Below are 17,079 nucleotides of genomic sequence, written 5' to 3'. Positions count from 1 at the left end.
GTGTGAAAAGCAAAGTGAGAACGAGGGGAGAGGCGCTTGGTTTAATTGCAGGGAGCAGACTGTATTTTTAGCACATTTGCCAGAAGCGGGCGGAGCTAAGGAGGCTGAGATGGAGGGATGCTGCTGAGCGGATAGCAGGTGTTTACGGGATGAACCCAGAGGAAGCTTGATAGGAGATTTTTTAGGGTAGATTTCACTGTGAAGAGCCGGTTGTGCTTTTCTATTTTTGAACGCGAGGAGAGAGCGCACCAGTTTTGGATCCGTCGCGCTCAGTCGGCCGACCGGCTGCGAGACGCTCCGTCTGTCTGTCGTGTCGCTGGAGGCTGCGACGATGTGATGCTCCATCGGTGGATCGACGGCCGCAGCCTTTCTTCCCCCTGAAAGCCTGATATTATGCAGGGAGCAGGGGCAGCTGGATGGATTAAAGGGGAACAAAGCACCGGTTTAGAAAACGTTTTGCAAACTGGCAGGTGAGCGGATGTCTGTGTGTGTGTGTTCTGTGACACCGCATGAAAAAACAAACCAATCCGAGGCAGGAAACAGCAGCGAAACAGGCCCCGAGTAGATATTGTCTTTGTGGACACATCTGTAATGAAATCCGCCTTTTAAATCTGACCCCTGAGTCGTTTGTAACCTGAAAGTGTTAATCTCCTCCACCTCTCTCCTGCTGTGGAAAGGTCTAGGCCTCCTCAGTTTGTAGGTGTGAGCCCAGGATGGTGAATAGATGTGTGCAGTGCTTGTTTACCACATCCAGGTGCTTTAAATCAAACTGCTTTGTTATACATGTTGCGGGATGTGGGTTTTCAAAAGGTCTTTGTGGGTCGATTGTGTGATGTAGAGTGAAAAATATTGCTATGAGTAATCAAATTCTCACAGCCTAGTAACTCTGCCAAAAATAGACCCTCTATTAAAGGACTGTGGTGTTTTTTTTTTTTTTCTTATGTTATGTCACTTCCCTGAAGGGGAAATGTCTCATCTGGAGTTAAAATCACTGCGTGAATATGTGTTCATGCATGCATGCGTCCCTGAACCGGCGTTGTGACCCTCCCCCCGCAGACTGTATGTCTCTTAAGCTCTGAAATGAACGCTGTAATCCTCTAATTGAAACCTCTTCCCACTACTCCATCCCTTCATGTATCACGCAACCTCCCCTTCCATCGATCCCCGCCCTACCTCCCTCTTCTCCACCTGCAGTATCAGCCAACTATGGTCGACCCCTCGGAGTCTGAGGAGCAGAGCAAGTGTAAAGGCCCGCAGCTCGACGCGCCAGCCGTGGCCACTGAAGACCCCCGACTACCAGAACAGGCCGATGGCACCACAACGGAGGACGATGGCGATGCCGGGTTTGAGACACCGCCCACTGGCAGTACTGAGCCGAGCCCCTGCCACTCCGCGTCCACGGCGGCGCCAGACGTCGCCTCTCAGGAGGCCCCACCTGAGCAACCACAGACTCAAACTGACAGAGAACCGTCACCCAAACTCCACCTTGACCTGTTCAACTTTGACACACCGGCCGCAGAGGGCAGCCGCTACGTGTTAACCAGCCCCCACTCTCTGGAGGCGTGTGCTCGATGTGGGGTCAAGCCTGTGGAGCTCCTGCCCCGCCCGCTGGCTGACTTCGCCCGCGAGGCTCCCGGCCGCTCCATGCGTGTTGCGACGGGGCTGTTTGAAGTCTACGAGCGGGACAGGCACGCCAAACTGAGGCAGTGCAGAGAGGAGAGGGAAAGGATTGTCAGAGAGGAGAAAAGAAGGATTCTGCAGGCGGCAGTCAATAGCGGCAGCGCTGCGTCACCCTCCGCTGTGGAGCAGCAGCACAAAGCCTCTTCTGGCTCCACTAAATCTGTGTCGGTGACCTCCAGCTCGGCCCCAGATTCTGCTGCGTCCTCTAGAGCGTCAGGTCCAGCTACTAAAACAGGCCTTTCACCGAAAAGTCCCTCCACCAGTCTTAGTGCCACCTCCCCCAAGTCCTCAAAAACTGGTTCTGTACCCTGTGCAACATCCCCCAAGGGTGGTTACCAAGGATTTGTCAAGCAACCCTCCTCATCTGAGCAAGTCAAAACCACACGTCCGCTCTCATCTGGACCCCCACCGGTAGTCAGGAAGTCCTCAGGCGGTAAATCTTCAAACACTTTCCCCAGATCAACACCAAAACCCCCGTCCTTCCCCAGAGCCAACTCCACACTCGCATCGTCAGCGACAAAGCCTGCGGTCCAGACCTCTGCGACGCCTCAGAACGGCGTGAAAGGAGGACCGTTCTCTCAGCACAATGGACATCTTGGGTTTCAGTCCAAGGTGCGAGCAAAAAGCCATTCGCTTGAGTCCTTACAGCGGCGGATGGATCCCGTCTGCTGTTCCACCTCCACCACCACAACCACTACCACGTGCACCTCATCAGAGTCGGGTGCTTCCTCTTCCTACAGCTGGGACGGGGTGCGAGAGCACTGGGCCAAGGTCTCCAGTCCGCGAGCCCGCGCGATGGCAACTTTCAACTCTCTGATGGGCCGCAGCCTGAGCCTCGGCGACCTCAGCCACTCTGTCCAGACGACGCAGAAGGTGGAGCGCATAGTGAAGGAGGTGAGGCGTCGGGGCCTGAAGGCCGTGTCTGAGCGCGACCGCAAGATCGCAGCTCTGATGCTGGCCAGATACCAGGAGGAAGACATCATGAGCCAGACCCGCTACGTGGCTCACCTTCAGTGGGACAGCGAGCGCAGGATGGAGGAGCTGCGACGGGAGCAGGAGGACCGAGAGAAGCAGCGCGCCGTGCTTCAGTGCCAGCGGGTGTGGCAGACACAGGTGTCGATACGCCAGCGAAGACTCAGCCAGCAGGAGCGACAATCAGCGGCTGCAAAGATGCGACAGGCCGAGGAGAACGAGGAGCGATGGAGGGAGCTCGCAGAGCAGCAGGAGAGGAGCCGTCTGCTGAGGTTACAGCAGGCGTCGAGAGAGGGGAAGCATAAGAAAGCTCTTCAGGAGCAGAACCTGAAGGCGCTGGAGGAGGAGAGAGCGGCCATGCTGGAGCAGGAGAGGCTGCTGCTGAAAGAGAAGCTCACCATGGCTGAGCTCAAGAGGCAGGAGAAGGAGCACCAGGCCCAGGAGGACAGACGAGGTCTGAACAAAGCAGAGAGGAGGCGTCACGCGGCACTGATACAAGAGATCGCCCGAAGAGAGCAGGAGGAGCGGGAGGAGGCCAGGAGGGCAGCGGAAGACAAACTCAGCCGCTCCCTCGAGAATTACGAACAGATTGTTGAGCGTCGAGGGCAGGAGCTGAAAGAGAAGGCCAAGCGCGAGGAGAAGCAGATCCAGAAGGCACGCAAGGCGGCCGAGAAGCGCGAGAAGCAGCAGCAGCAGCTCCTGGAGGCTCGCGTGAAGGAGGCGGAGAAACGTGCGCAACAGGCCGCGTTGGTGGCCGAGGAGAGGGCGAGAGAGAAAGCTCAGCGGGCCGTCCAGAGCCGGCAGGAGAAGGAACGACTCCAGAGGCTCAACAGGCAGCGAGTGGAAGAGGAGGAGAAGCAGAGGCGTCTGGAGCTGCTGCAGTCCATCGAGAGGAAGCTGGAGAAGAGCGAGCAGATCTTCAAGGAGAAGAAGGCGGTGCTGGAGAGCGCTCGCTCTGTGGCCCGAGCTTCTTTTCACGTGCGGGACAGGGTGCGTGAGGAGACCAACATGCGTACTTTCGATAAAATGGCCCTGGAAGCTCAGCTCAAAGCCAGCCTGGATGACAAAATAAACCCATAGCTTTGTCGTGCTGGACTCCAAACTTCTTGGACGCGTGCTCAGCTCTTGCCGTCATTGTGGCCCTCATCACCCAACAGCTTTACCCATTTTCCCTCCTTAATTATTTTCTCCTTGCCTATCTTCACCCATCAGCTGGTTTTGATCACACTTTTTTGACCATCAGTTTTTCCTTGAAGATCCTAAGAAACCAAATCATTTTGTATCATGGATGTAACGAGACAACAAACTATATCAGCTGTCGTGAGTTAAAAAACAGTAACGCCCGTACGGGACAAACACTACAGTAGACTTCATAGTAGATGAGAGTGTAGAGAGAGCTGCCTTTTGCAGCAACACGACCCCCCTCCTCTCTCTCCTTCTCTTTGCCCTCTGCTCCGTCCAACTCAGCTGCTGGACTGAAAGCTGTGCGGGAATGAAAAGAGTCATTGTTTACCAGGAAGCACAACTCCATGACAACTGCAGAGGCTTTTAAGGGAGCACTCCTGTAAGGGGAAAAAGGAGAGGAAATGGTTTTAGAGCCCCCAAAGCAAACGAGGGATCCTTTTGTACACGGCTGCATATAGCATGGAAGTAAAGCCCCGGGGATGGACACTTGTCCGTACCTAACCGCTGACAATGCAGCACAGGAGGGCCGTGCGCACGGGCCATGTGCTGATGAAGCATCGGAGGATGCCGATTCCTGCAGCGGGGTCCGTTCTACCGCCCTCGCATTCGCTCCAAGGACTCCCTCTGTCTCTCCTCATCATGTCAGGTTAAAGTAAACAGCCAAGTGCTCTAAGAGACAACCACCTTTCAACTCCCCCCCCCCTGCAGTCAAGCTCTCCCAGGACAGCCGCCTGGTGACCGAGTCAAGGTCAGCAGGTACATCTTTTTTATTGTTTTTCCACATTATATAATGCCTTCTGTTTTGTTGCCTCTCAGCGCTTGCAATTAAGCAACACACAACAACTTTTGATCACAGTGACCCCGACAGTGCACGGAGAGAGAGAGAAAAAAAAAAAAAAAGCTTTTACCCTGGAGCCGACATGCGAGCCAACAACAGGCTTTAAAGGCTGAGCTAATCCTCCAATCTCTCAGATTAAAAAAAAAAGGAAAAGGGAGATACACATGGGATTTTGCCCTCTCATTTAGCTGTTGCCATAGCGATAGAAATCAGGATGGAGCATCGAGAGGTGAAACTGAGAGTGCGTGGGAATAGGTGGGGGCCCGCCTGTGTGGGAGCCGGCTCGTTCTGGTCGTCTCTGCGCAGGGCGTTATTGGGAAAAAAACACGCCATCACTTTTCCCCTCACATCCGTGCGAGGCAGGGAAAAACACTGCCGCATTCCTCCTCATCACTCATTCAGTGGAGAAGTCCTTTAAACAGCTTCAGAGTCGGTCACCGTCCCTGCAGCAGATCCGTGGCCGGGAAGTAGACCAGACCGAGCATTTCAGCCAGACCGATACCTGCTGTCGATGTCGCGACGACCGAGATAAAAGCCAGAATGAGTTTGAAATTGCAGCATCAGGCCAGCGAATTACTGACAGGCGTGTGGCAGTGACTGTTCCCACCAGATAATCGGGGGGGGGGGGAGGTGATGTAAGGTTACAGGGATGAGACGGCAGATTTATAGGAGCTTATGACTGTTGTCTGAAAAGATGAAATCTAGAAAAGGTTTCGTTAAAAAGCAGTAGTCGTGACCTCCTGGTAAACCACAGATTTGCAGGTACATTTAAGGTCTAAATAACAGAAAAAGAAACCAGTAGGTCAGAGAGGTAAGAGGAGCAGCTAACATAGTTGTAGATTTTAGTTTTATGACAGAAAATCTGATTCAGAATCAGATGTGTCACTTGTGTCGCAGCTCCAAATTCTCTCACTTTCATGTTGAGCGATGTGGTGCAGTTGTAATATGTCATAGTTTAAGTTTAACACATCAACATTGTCAATTTATTTGAGTCCTAGCTGCGTGGCTAGCTGAGCTAACTAGCTAATGGACGCTGCAGTTAGCAGCAGTTAGCAGAGTAATGATGACCCATTCTTACATAAAGCGCATTTACCTTTTCTCATTGATAAATAGATTATTTCTTTTAATAAGTACAAACAATGTTCTGGGGACGATATTTTACCCCCCAGAAAGTCCCTGCTCAGGTGCTATGCTAACCTTTGGTACTGCAGCTTTGGCTTTTTCTGATTGGTCGAGAAGTCGCAGAATTTAATTTCAGTCACCATTTTCTGAACTCTGCAGCTGCAAAACAGTTTGTTTTTTGTGCAGTGTGCTTTGACACATTGACACAGAAAAAAGTATGTGACTGACGAAAAGTTATTGATGTCGTGTCGTTGCAAACATCATGTATAAAAACTGCCGCCGCTGTTTCATGTCGGCGGACTAGTTTGCATCATCTTTGCAGATCTTTTGCAGACGACAATGTGCTGAAAGAACCTTGTAGTTCCCGGGGCTAAAAGAACTGGGACTTTTCTCCAGTCAGTGTTAAATATCTCTGTCTGAAGCTGCACTTAATGTGTAATGTGATTAAATTTAACAGTTTGTATTAGGTTAATTGATTTTGCTGTAAAGATGGCGTGCTTCACTGCGCTGCTCATTCTCAAGTGGCTCATTTATTGCGGATCTTCGGTCTTCAGATGACACTCATCATCTGATCTCAGAAACCACAAGTCCTTCTCTGTTATATCCACAAGTTCGTGTGGTGCACACATGTGATAGGATACAAAGAATTGGAGAATTAGATGATAGTAAGCGGCAACTAAAAATGCAACATTAAGCAGCCAATGATGTCGAAATGTCTTCAAATACATATAGAAAATGCACATCAGACCACAGAAGACATTTATTTTCTAGTGATCCATTTTCTAAGTCTGATCTAAATTGTTTTTCTCTCCTCTGTTTATGACTTGAGAAGTGGTAATCTTTGAAAACTTCTTAATTTATTTCCCCACGGAAACACATTATAAATGATTTGCAGGCAGATGTAACGTATTTTAAATTATCCTTATGGCCACTGAAGTAGGTAATGAACCATTTATAAAGTATTTTTAAATTAACTGTAAATGCTAAATGGTGGGGGTGTATAACATGTTACCTATATTACTTATTAATATGACCCAAAAGCCTTTGAATTTGCAGTGTTTGTCCTCATATTCATCGCACTCTCATTTTATTTTCCTCAGGCAACGCAACCTACGATCCCCGGACAGAACTTTATCCGCCACAACAAGTCTCTCCTCTGATGGAAACATGACCACATCAGGAGTTTTTATTCATTTTTAAACTAGTAGCGGTGCCATCGATTGTGCTGCTGAGAAGAGACGTGAACCGACAGCCTTTTACCTGCAGATATGAAACGACATGTACAAGGTTCAAACACAGCTTTATTAGCATCAAGGCATGTTGTTCAATACCCTTACATGTTCCCCTCGTACCTTAACCCTGACGTGTGTGGGCTTCTTTTCTGTATCAGTTGTCATTTGTACATTATCATGAGAAGCTTGTGAGTGAATGACATTGAGTTGCTTACATTGAGGACAGATTTTCACATGTAGCAATAATGAAATGGTCGATACCAGACGCATCTGTGAGTTTTCATCCTTTCTCATTGTTTTTCTGTTAAAGTAAAGGACACAATCTGTGCAAACAGTCAAAACCAGAATAATAAAAACAAACGTTTTACAAGATGGATTGCATTGTCTGTGCTATCTGCTAATTTATCTCTGTGTGCTGCAAGTCTAATATCATAGTAATCTTTTTTTAAAGAATGGTGAAAACACCACAAACTCATGGTGCAAGGCTGAAGTCAGACACTGCCAAGTGATTGTTGTTGTTAAATCTTTATTACCTAGATGATCTATGACACTTTAAAGGATAAGTTCACCCAAAAAATAATGTTCAGTCACTGTATACTTAAATACTGGCCCCTTCTAGAGACCTGGTTTACACCAGATGAGCTGAGTGGAGCCATTTTACATTTATTTATTTTTTAAAATGTTTACAATTTGAAACTAGTCCCCATCTACTTCAATGCTGCAATGCTGTTTTGCTGTGAAGTTCCAGAAATGTTTTGTGGACTATGAAACATCTGACTCCTCTCCTTTGGCAAGAGGGAGTAAATAATGACTACATTTTCAATTTTGGGTGAACTTTTCCTATAAGTGTTTGTTAATATCAAGTCACATTTACATCTTATTAAGTCCAGAGTCTGGAAATACAGAGTTTGATTCAGACTCTACTGTAGTGTAACAGTAGTAGTGCGAGACGCCGGGTTATTCTTAATTATAACCCTGTTTGATTATATCGGTCATATAGAGGCATCAGCATTAAACTGAGGCTCAAGTTAAAAGTTCCTTGTCGTAATCACTCTTTGGTTGAAAGGTGCAATAACAAATCCTCAGATTTAGCTGAACAGTTTCAGGGACTTAAATCAGGAGCTTGTAGGGAAAATTCTCCTGCAGGAACTCAGAACATTTACATCCATTTGGACCAGAAGAGTCGGGAACACCTTAAATTGATCGTGTTTAATAAAATTAGAAGCACATTCTACTTGTAACTAAATTACTTTATGCTACTTTTAAAAATAGTTTGGTGGAAAAGGGGCTTATAATGAGACTTGAGTCATCTGGTTCCTGACAAATTAAAAAAGCCTAATGGTCAGGTTTGTTCAGATGTGATGGAAACACAAGAAGGGATCTGAAAAGGGGATTTTCAGTTCCTGAGCTGAGTCCATACTGTTCCTGAAACTGTTGCATATAATGGGTTTTGTTCAGTGTCTCAACTTATCTGACTGCATCCAGAGATGCCATCAAACTGATTTCTTTGTACAGTCATATACAGTTATTTAACTTTGGGTTTGAAAGTCAGGATCTCTACATCACTCACTGTGTGAACTGAGTTAAAGCTAAACACCGCGTCTCCTCTCAGTCCTCCGTTTTGTTTGCGGCGTCCTTGCGGGCGATGATCTTGTACACGCTCTCCCTGAAGTTGCTGTCGGAGGTCAGCCGCCGGGCCGTCTCCCGCAGCTCCTCCATGTTGGGGTCATCAGCGCTGGTGATGGCAAAAGACTTGGAGTGTTTTACTGCAACGGAGCAGAGAAAATAATACAATATTAGAACATGTGCCTCATAATTAACAAAAGGTACACAGGATCAACATTTGAGTAAAATCTAGTGCAGATGTTATCTGTTTAATATGTGAGACTCTTTGTTTGGACATATAATTATGTTTTAAATAATTGTATTACTGCAAAAATTCTGCAACAGCTATTTAAATGAATGCATGTTACAAATTATTAGGGGTTTCTTGGATGTGCAGGAAACATTTTAATCCAATCAAGTGAAAAATAAGCGATTAGTAGATATTAAAATAAGCTCAGAGAGGCAAACTTTCAAATTCAGAGTTAAAAAAGACAGTTGTAGGATTTTATAAGGGGTTTTTAAATTATTTTTAAAGAAAATTCAATTGAATAACTGGGAAAAGTTCTGAATTCTGGGTGAGCATGACCCACAAGGGAAAGAATCTTGATGTAACAATAAAGTAGATAGAATAAAATGGGTTAAATTAAATGCTTAAAAGCAATTACCACCTGTGTTTACTGTCACAACTACTGTCTGATGCACAGACTTACACCAGTGGCGTCTGGAGGCTCTCCTCTGGATCCGGCAGCTCTTGATCCTGCGCGCAGCAGCTTTGTGCAGATACACGGCGTTCTTCATTATCGCCGGAAGCTTCGCCTCGATCTCCGCCGCACAGATGCACTCCTCGAAGAACCCTGGTCACAACGTACGCGTCATAAGCAAATCATACGGCTACAGTCACTCATCAGATATTTTTTTTAGAGACGTGCATGCAACACATTTGTTTTTGATCAACTTTTACTATTAATGGAGCATTTTAACAGTGGGGTATCAGTCCTTGTACTTCAGTAAAGATCTGAAAACTTCCTCAAAATTACTCTTAAATCAGTTTTCATCCTATTTAGCTCAACAGTTTGCTGGTTTTACTGGATCAAAATGATTGACTGCCAAAAAAATTTGATTTGTTTTCATTAAGAGTCAGACTGTGACCGAATTTTGGTAAAATGTTAACTGCCATCATTTATTAGGACGATAAGAGAACTATAAACCAGATATCTTAACATTAAAATGTCACCATTATCGACCAAGCAATCATCTGTAATGAAAATAATAGTAAACAACAATAATATAAATAACTGCTGCAGCCCTAATAATCTGAGGTAATTTCCAAATGATTGAATTTGAATTATTTGGGTGGAATAAAACACAACAATCATTTCTTAGACTGATAATCTGCTGTTTTTGATTTTGATTCTGTTGTTTTGCCTGCAATCAATGTAATATAACTCTGTCCAGATGAGGGCAGTAACACAGGTCTAGTGTCAGATCAGATCTAAATATGATGCAGAGATTTATTTTATGAGTAAATATGCTAAAATGCATATTCATGTATGTGTTTGACATTAAGTGACTAATGATTGTCCCGTCACACTTCAACCTCTTTGACTTTTACAGCTCCAAGTGAAGTTAATGCAGTTTTTACAGCACATATTGGGTCATACAAGGTTACACTTATAGGTTCATATTGGACATCAAATATAAAAATATCAGTAAATGCACTCACTCCTCAGCTGACTCACATCCCCCTTCATCTTCTCGTCTCTCTCTTTGGTCCGTTCCAGCGTGTTCAGGCCTTTCTCCAGGTCCTGCAGAGCCTCTTCGGCCTGCTTCAGCCTCTTCTCCAGCTCCACCCGAGACTCTATCTCTGCCTGAGACACACAGGACGTCACTGACAACTAGTTTAAGCAATTGTGTCAACTAAAGATACACTATTTCTTTGTTTTTGTTTTTTTAAAGGCAAATACTGGGCTTTTGACTCATCTTATTCAAATCTAGAATTCAAATCTGCAGTTAAGTTGCATTATGGGTATTGAAGACGAGGAAGTGGTCTTGAAATAGCAGTCCTATAACACTCTTGGACTCATTATGGACAGTTAAAGTGCTTTTACAGGTTGGACTTGATTCTAATGAGGCCAGTTTCATCTCTTTTACCTTCTGAAACTGTACTTAAAAGCATAAACTCAGCAGCTGATTAACTACGTGACCTCTAAACCGACTTTGTGTTTTGTCGCTGTGTGTAAGCCGGAGGCCGGGAGCAGCTGAGTGATGCTGTGTCACCTTGAGCTCGGCCTCGGTCTGATGTTTGTCCGCAGTGAGCTGAGAGAGCGACTGCTGCAGCGTCCGGGCCTGAGACGAGTAGTACTCCCTCTCCTGCTGCAGGACTGTAGCCCGCTGCTCGTTCTCCCTGAGCCTGGGCGACAGACACACGGAAAATAGAATTGCAGCGTTATTGAAGCTGCTTTAAAAGCTCCAACATGAGGGGAAAAAGCTGTTAAAAAGACATCAGACATTAGTGCTTCAGAGAAAGTTTCCCTCTGCAGATTCTGGTGCCGTGCTGGGCTCACTGAGCTCTGCAGGACACAGATGAACACAAAAACCCACCTAAAGTATCTTCTTAAGGTAAAAACTACCTACAGAACTTTCTCTCAAAGAAAACAGTTTCATCTGAGGGACAGAAAAATAGAAACTAACTTATCCTGGCAAATCTTTTTTTTTGTTTGACTCAGTTATTACATAAATGAAAGAAAAGCTACTTGATCATATTAAAGTTATATTATTTTATCTACCACCATATAATTGAAAATGTATTTATATAACATCATTTAGTCACTTAGCAGAGGAGGAGGAGGAGAGTGCGCGGCGCTCATGGAAACACAAAGTAATAACTCCGTGTTCATAACAGAACATTAGTGCATCACAGTCAATAGCAGCTGCCTGTAATATCCCACTTACTCGTGCGGATCAATGGGCTGGTTGTTATGGGATCAATACACATTTCCACTAGCAGTTACATCCTCTGAGCCATTAGCACAGAGATTCCCCTACAAAAGGTTGGAGTGTTTGACCCTTTGGATGCCAAACTGTAATCGCAGGCTAAAGCATGTTTTTTTTTGTTTTTTTTAGTATTGATTCAGTGATCATTAATTCTAATGGTGATACTCTGACATAGTACCTTGAAATATCAATGTCTTTTTTGTGGGAAATGATCAATGCTTCGACTTAAAATCACCAGAAAATACAGATTTCAAGATCAGTGTTTTGTGCATCAGGGTCTGGATTCCCACTCACTTCTCATCAGCCTGCTCCTTCTCCTTCAGCAGGACCTTCATCTGCTCCTCGATGTGTCGCAGGTCCTGCAGCAGGTCCACGTCTCCGGGATCCTCGCTGTCCTCGGACTTGCTCCGGGCTGAGCTCTCCTCTGCCGCCACCGCCGCCTCCTCCTCCTCATCCTGCTCCTTCACACCCAGCAGCTCCAGAGTCCGCTGTTTCTCCTGAGAGAGCTCCTGAAAGACGAAACAAATCATCCAGTCATGTAACCTGTGCTGGTGTCAGTGTTGAGGTTGAGTGCTTGTTTCATGAAATAAGCAGGAAGTTTGACTCAAGTGATCACTCACTGGTGATACTTGAAAGCTCTGGGGTTTTTTTTTTTTTTTACTGTGAAATTATCGAAAAGGTGTACATTTCTTTAATTTTACTTGTTTGCATTTGTTCATGGCTGATCTTTTCCATTGATTTTCACGTCTTTTTCATGTGTAGAAACTCAGCTGAAATCCAAATCTGTGAAGGAGCCACATATTCATAATGATCTTCTTAAAGTTATACTGCATAGAGACATATTTTAGTTATAGCCCATTTTGGTGAATGTGCTTTTTTGCTTTCTTGCGGAGAGTTATATGAAAAGATGGATCACACTTTCATGTCTTTCTGTTTAATATGAAGCTACAGCCAGTTAGCGTAGCTTAGCATAAAGACTGGAAAAAGCTATGTAACAAGAAATTTCTTGTTTGGATAATTTTTTTAAATAATTTAACTGTTAGAACAGCATTTGTAGTTAGACTGCGTATTGGTTGTTTCCCTGTTTCCAGCCTTTATCTATGCAAAGCTAACCAGACGCTGAGTGTTGTGAGAATGGTATCGATCTTCACGTCAAACTCTAGTCAAGTTATATTTGCTTCACAAAAAGTTGCATCATTATCAAATTCATTAGGTCAGTTTGGTTTCCTTACATAACTGATGACATCAGCGGTTGTAACGTGACGTAAGTCGAGCACCAGCTCATCGATAACTTATTCTTGTCACACTGGCTGAGTGACAAACAGCCTCACAACCATTTATTTTCTCACCTCAATGGATTTCTGCAGCAAGACGGTTAAGTTGCTCAGCTCCTCTTTCTCACTCTCAACACCTTTCAGGGACTGAGCCGTACCGTCCAGGTCTCTGCCGCCGACACACAACAGGAAACAACATCACATTTAGTAACGGGCTCGTACAGTTCGATCATCGTCAGTAAAAACAGAAACGGGGAATGGTTGGGATGGTTTTTTACAGTTTGATATGCTCCTGCTCTGCCTTCAGCTCCAGCACCACCTCCTCAAACTTCATCTTCTCCTCCTCCAGGACCTGATTCAGACGCTCCAGCTCCTGCACACACACACAAATACAACTGTTTAAGAGCCATATGTGTTAAATGTGTGTTATTAAGTCAAAAGTCCATCTTTGCCGTTGCCGTCATGTGATTAAAAAACAGAGGCGTAAACAACGTTCTCACCTCTCTCTGAGCTCTCTGGTGACTCAGCTCCTCGGTCTCTTCCATCAGTTTATCTGGATAAAGAAAACCATCTCACATGAGCTGCCACGGCTTATGAAAAAAAAAAAGTCATTTATTAAGGTGACATCCAAATATTTACCCAGATACTCCTGCTTCTCTTTGGCCAGCTGCAGCCCCTGAGCCTCCAGACTCTCGATCATGGCCTCCCCCAGGTGAGCGTTCTTCCACGTGCTGTTGGACCAAAACAGAAATCTTAACAAAAAACAGAAGGATGATTGACGATCAATACCCAGTGAGCCTGTAAATAGATGCTTCCCATTGTTTTGAGACGGTTATTACGGTTATCCACTTTGGTTTGATATCTATGCAGCTGTTGGATGGACGGCCATGGCATTTTGTCCGCAGGAGGTTTGATCTCATTAACTTTGGTGATCCTCAGACTTACTTACTTACAATATCGGCTGCCCCACTCGTTACTGAAGGCCCAGTTAAATATGCAACAGAATTTAATGTTTTGTACATAGCAGCCGCTCCGTCTCTTTATCAGCTGAAGGGTTCTTTGGAATGAAAAACTGAAGACCTTCCCATTGTCTCATTTTCTCTGACTTTTCCTCTATAACCCAGAGGAATCTTACACAAAGTTCAACATTTAGAGGGAGAGCTCGCGTCCGTCGAATACTCACACTTTCCCCGACTCCTGCAGCATCTCCATCCACTGAACCTGCTCCTCCTCTGACTCGGCAGCCAGCACTACGGTGCCCTGAGGGACGGACACACAACACCTCACATCAATACCATACTTGGCCATACTTAGCTGAGGCTGCACGATAGACAGTGGATTTCCATCTTTGGGCTGCTGACATAATAGTAAATTGCTGTAACACACTTGTGCGCAGTTAAACTCACTCCATTATGTGTCCCATTTGTTGCAGGATTAGGCTGCTTCGTCCCGTCATAACAGTTTTTAAAAGTATAATTCAGACGGGGCTATTTCAGTTCGGCTCTGCAGGCTGCTGTGTCACAATTCTGACTCATATTTGTAATTTGTTATGTCGCCTTTTTTGTGTTACTTTGTCGTTGCGTGTCCCACAACATCTTTATGCTTTTGCCTGTCTTAAACATGCAACGTAAACCTGGTAAATGTTTAAGCAACGGAGGGAAACGTACAGAAAAATCCTCCAGGTTGACCACGATGGCGAAGGGCATGCCCATGTTTTCATTGGCCGACACCACACATCCTCCCAAAGGGATGACGCCCTGAGACAGAAACACATTGCAGCGTTATTTACTATGTTTGTTCTGGACAATTCATCAAGAACCTTCTGTTTATGCAAGAACAACTGATTTAAAACATATAGCTGATCATTGTGCGCAGTCACCCAACCACCTTTCATCGTTTTCCCACGGGTGCTAAGAGAAGATGCAGCGGCTCACCTTGGGGTGGATGTTGAAGTACCTGTTGCTCTCAAAGTTTCTCTTCTCGCTCTCTGCATAGTAGAGCAAGAAGCTGTCTTTGATGATGAAGAATCTTTGTACCAAGGAAGACAATGAAAGCAGCAGTGAGTCAATCCTGTGGGGCTGAAAGGAACCAACGTCGTTCTCAGGACAGAGAGGTGAGATTTCTAGACCCTGCTCTTCCCATAATGCAACACAACAGCATCTTTCATTCACGATGTCATCACAAGGTTATGGTTTCGACATTAAGAGGCTCATCCTCGTCTGAAGATAAAATCACACAGCTATTTATTTTTTTTTTTTTAGGAGCACGTTTAAAGTCGAGTGGCCCTTTAATTTCACCCACATCTCGTCACACTGGGAGGCAGATGTGTTTCAAACAACTGCCCTTTTTTTTTTTTTTTTTTTTTTTTAAAGCTGTTGACAACAACAAATGCTGTTAGATCACTGATCTCGACTGACTGCGGGGGTTTGGCACGGGCAACCAAACGAGCATTTACCGGAGATCTTTTGACCTCAATGACACAAGCAAATGGGAAAGGTTACAAGGAGTGTGTAACGCAAATGGACTCCCTGGACCCACCGTGCATTGTCGTTTTAACTGTTATGTAAACTAAGAGCATTATCGTGACATAAGGAACCAATCCAGGCATTTAAACATCCAAATATTATCACTCCCATCAGGATACACTGACACTGGGATGTAAAAAAAAACACGTCTGTAGTTTCCTGTAGTTATGTAAAGAGTTCCTCTTTGGTTTGGTTTGGTTGGCAGAATCCTAAAAGGCCGTCTAAGATCTTCTGACTTAACAAATACACTTAATTTTCTGTGATTTCTGCTATTTTTCTTTGAGGGAAAGTCTCTACAGATGATTTCAAACTGGGCCGAGAGGCTAATAAAAGAGTTTGTGCTCACAGAAGAGTGGCATAATTAAAGGGTATAACAGTGGTCTCAAGTATATAGTCAATTTAAGTACTCTAAACTCATTTGGGACGATACTACAGCAACATTTGACTCGTCAGCGCTCTCAGACGCTCCTTTGAAGGAAAATAAGTCCAATTTCTAAGGAAAATTTAAATTTTTGTCCAGAACAGAAGAAATCTTTCTCAGTCATACATGTACAACTTTTTGAAAACTAAAGAAAATGCAGAATACATCCAAACTCAATCTCTACTTTTTAAAGTTTAATAAGTTGCAGAGAAGCTTAAAAAACAAAAAGACAGAAACAACTAACGGCAGGTGAATCACATCAAATCCTCACCTGCGGGACCACTTGGCCGACGGCCGTCCGAAGGGCCTCTTCCACAGCACCCCGTGCAGCTGCACTTTGGTGCTGATGTCCAACAGCTCAGAGTCCGACTGCTCCATGGACGACCAGGGCGAGAACAGAGAGTTTCTGGACGCAGATGAGAACATCCTCTCTGGACTTCCCACGCCCTTGGAGGTGGGGCCCGAAAAAAAAAAGATGCGATCAATAGAATAAAAAGAAATGTAACCGCAATAAAGTCAGTCAATAACAATTACCCCAATAACACCCACTAACACAGACACACACACACACAGAGGTGCATGCACAGCTGCAGGGAGTGCTTCGATACAGAACAGGAAAAGCGGCAAACACATCCCAATAACTCAGCAGGGTGGAATGATGCGGCTGCCAATACGCTCATCAGCTGGAGGCGGACTGACCGCACGGCACAGCGGAGATGAAAACAGGGATGACGGAGAGAAAGAGCGAGGGAGGGGGGGAGGGAGGGAGGGAGGAAGAGGAGGGAGGGAAGCTTTAGGAAAGAGTAAATCTGAAGCCAGTCAATATATTCCAGCCAGTAAAAGCTGTTATTCAGATTACTGCACGTAGCTCTCGTCTCCAGCTCTTGGCAGGTATAAACTGTTTGGTCTCTCCATCTCCATCCATCCACCATCCATCCATCCATCCATCCATCCATCACAACACTCCCTCCATCCATTACTCCAGCAGCAGTGAATTAGGAGAACATCTGTGGCAGGCAGAGGCGTGTCTGCACGGCTAAAGAGGATGGGAAAGGCAAGAGCGGTCACCATGTAGCTCAGCGTCCAGCGACGGGTATCAGATTAATTTACAGAACATGTGTCAGAGTGGATGGACAGCAGATTATGAAGCTATCCACACATGAGAAATGCATGAGCCCGGAGACAAGTGAAAACATCCTGTCAGTGGGGGAAAATCCTTGATTACAACATT

General features: G+C 45.4%; 2 protein-coding genes across 3 annotated transcripts; one reads left to right on the top strand and one right to left on the bottom strand.

Moving 5' to 3' along the window:
• The first annotated feature begins 83 nt into the window (after window positions 1–83).
• Window positions 84–7,401, top strand: ccdc177 (coiled-coil domain containing 177). Of its 2 annotated transcripts, none has more exons than XM_030443770.1 (3): window positions 84–470; window positions 1,195–4,585; window positions 6,898–7,401. In XM_030443770.1, the coding sequence occupies exon 2, from the start codon at window positions 1,207–1,209 to the stop codon at window positions 3,730–3,732; it is 2,526 nt and encodes an 841-aa protein (XP_030299630.1). In that variant the 5' UTR covers window positions 84–470; window positions 1,195–1,206; the 3' UTR covers window positions 3,733–4,585; window positions 6,898–7,401. The 2 variants fall into 2 exon arrangements, with proteins under 2 accessions (XP_030299630.1, XP_030299628.1); XM_030443768.1 differs by having other exon boundaries at window positions 1,195–4,593.
• A 137-nt stretch (window positions 7,402–7,538) lies between these two features.
• plekhd1 (pleckstrin homology domain containing, family D (with coiled-coil domains) member 1) lies at window positions 7,539–16,567 on the bottom strand. The gene is made up of 13 exons (XM_030443775.1): window positions 16,120–16,567; window positions 14,837–14,930; window positions 14,570–14,659; window positions 14,086–14,162; window positions 13,542–13,633; window positions 13,403–13,455; window positions 13,181–13,275; window positions 12,978–13,071; window positions 11,923–12,137; window positions 10,912–11,044; window positions 10,358–10,502; window positions 9,345–9,488; window positions 7,539–8,795 (listed from the first exon to the last, which is right to left on the bottom strand). Exons 1-13 carry the CDS (start codon window positions 16,272–16,274, stop codon window positions 8,638–8,640), a joined length of 1,545 nt encoding a protein of 514 aa, XP_030299635.1. The 5' UTR covers window positions 16,275–16,567; the 3' UTR covers window positions 7,539–8,637.
• Between the last annotated feature and the right edge of the window lie 512 nt (window positions 16,568–17,079).

Source organism: Sparus aurata, chromosome 16, assembly GCF_900880675.1.
Source record: "Sparus aurata chromosome 16, fSpaAur1.1, whole genome shotgun sequence".
Taxonomy (NCBI): domain Eukaryota; kingdom Metazoa; phylum Chordata; class Actinopteri; order Spariformes; family Sparidae; genus Sparus; species Sparus aurata.
This window is presented reverse-complemented; position numbering and strand designations above follow the sequence as displayed.

Excerpts from the sequence above, each read along its gene's own strand:
- ccdc177 (XM_030443770.1), top strand. The coding sequence starts at position 1,207 with ATGGTCGACCCCTCGGAGTCTGAGGAGCAGAGCAAGTGTAAAGGCCCG.
- plekhd1 (XM_030443775.1), bottom strand. The coding sequence starts at position 16,274 with ATGTTCTCATCTGCGTCCAGAAACTCTCTGTTCTCGCCCTGGTCGTCC. Across the intron at positions 14,931-16,119 it reads TCGGCCAAGTGGTCCCGCAG|ATTCTTCATCATCAAAGACA; the intron begins GTGAGGATTTGA and ends CTTGGTACAAAG. Across the intron at positions 14,660-14,836 it reads ACTTCAACATCCACCCCAAG|GGCGTCATCCCTTTGGGAGG; the intron begins GTGAGCCGCTGC and ends TTTCTGTCTCAG.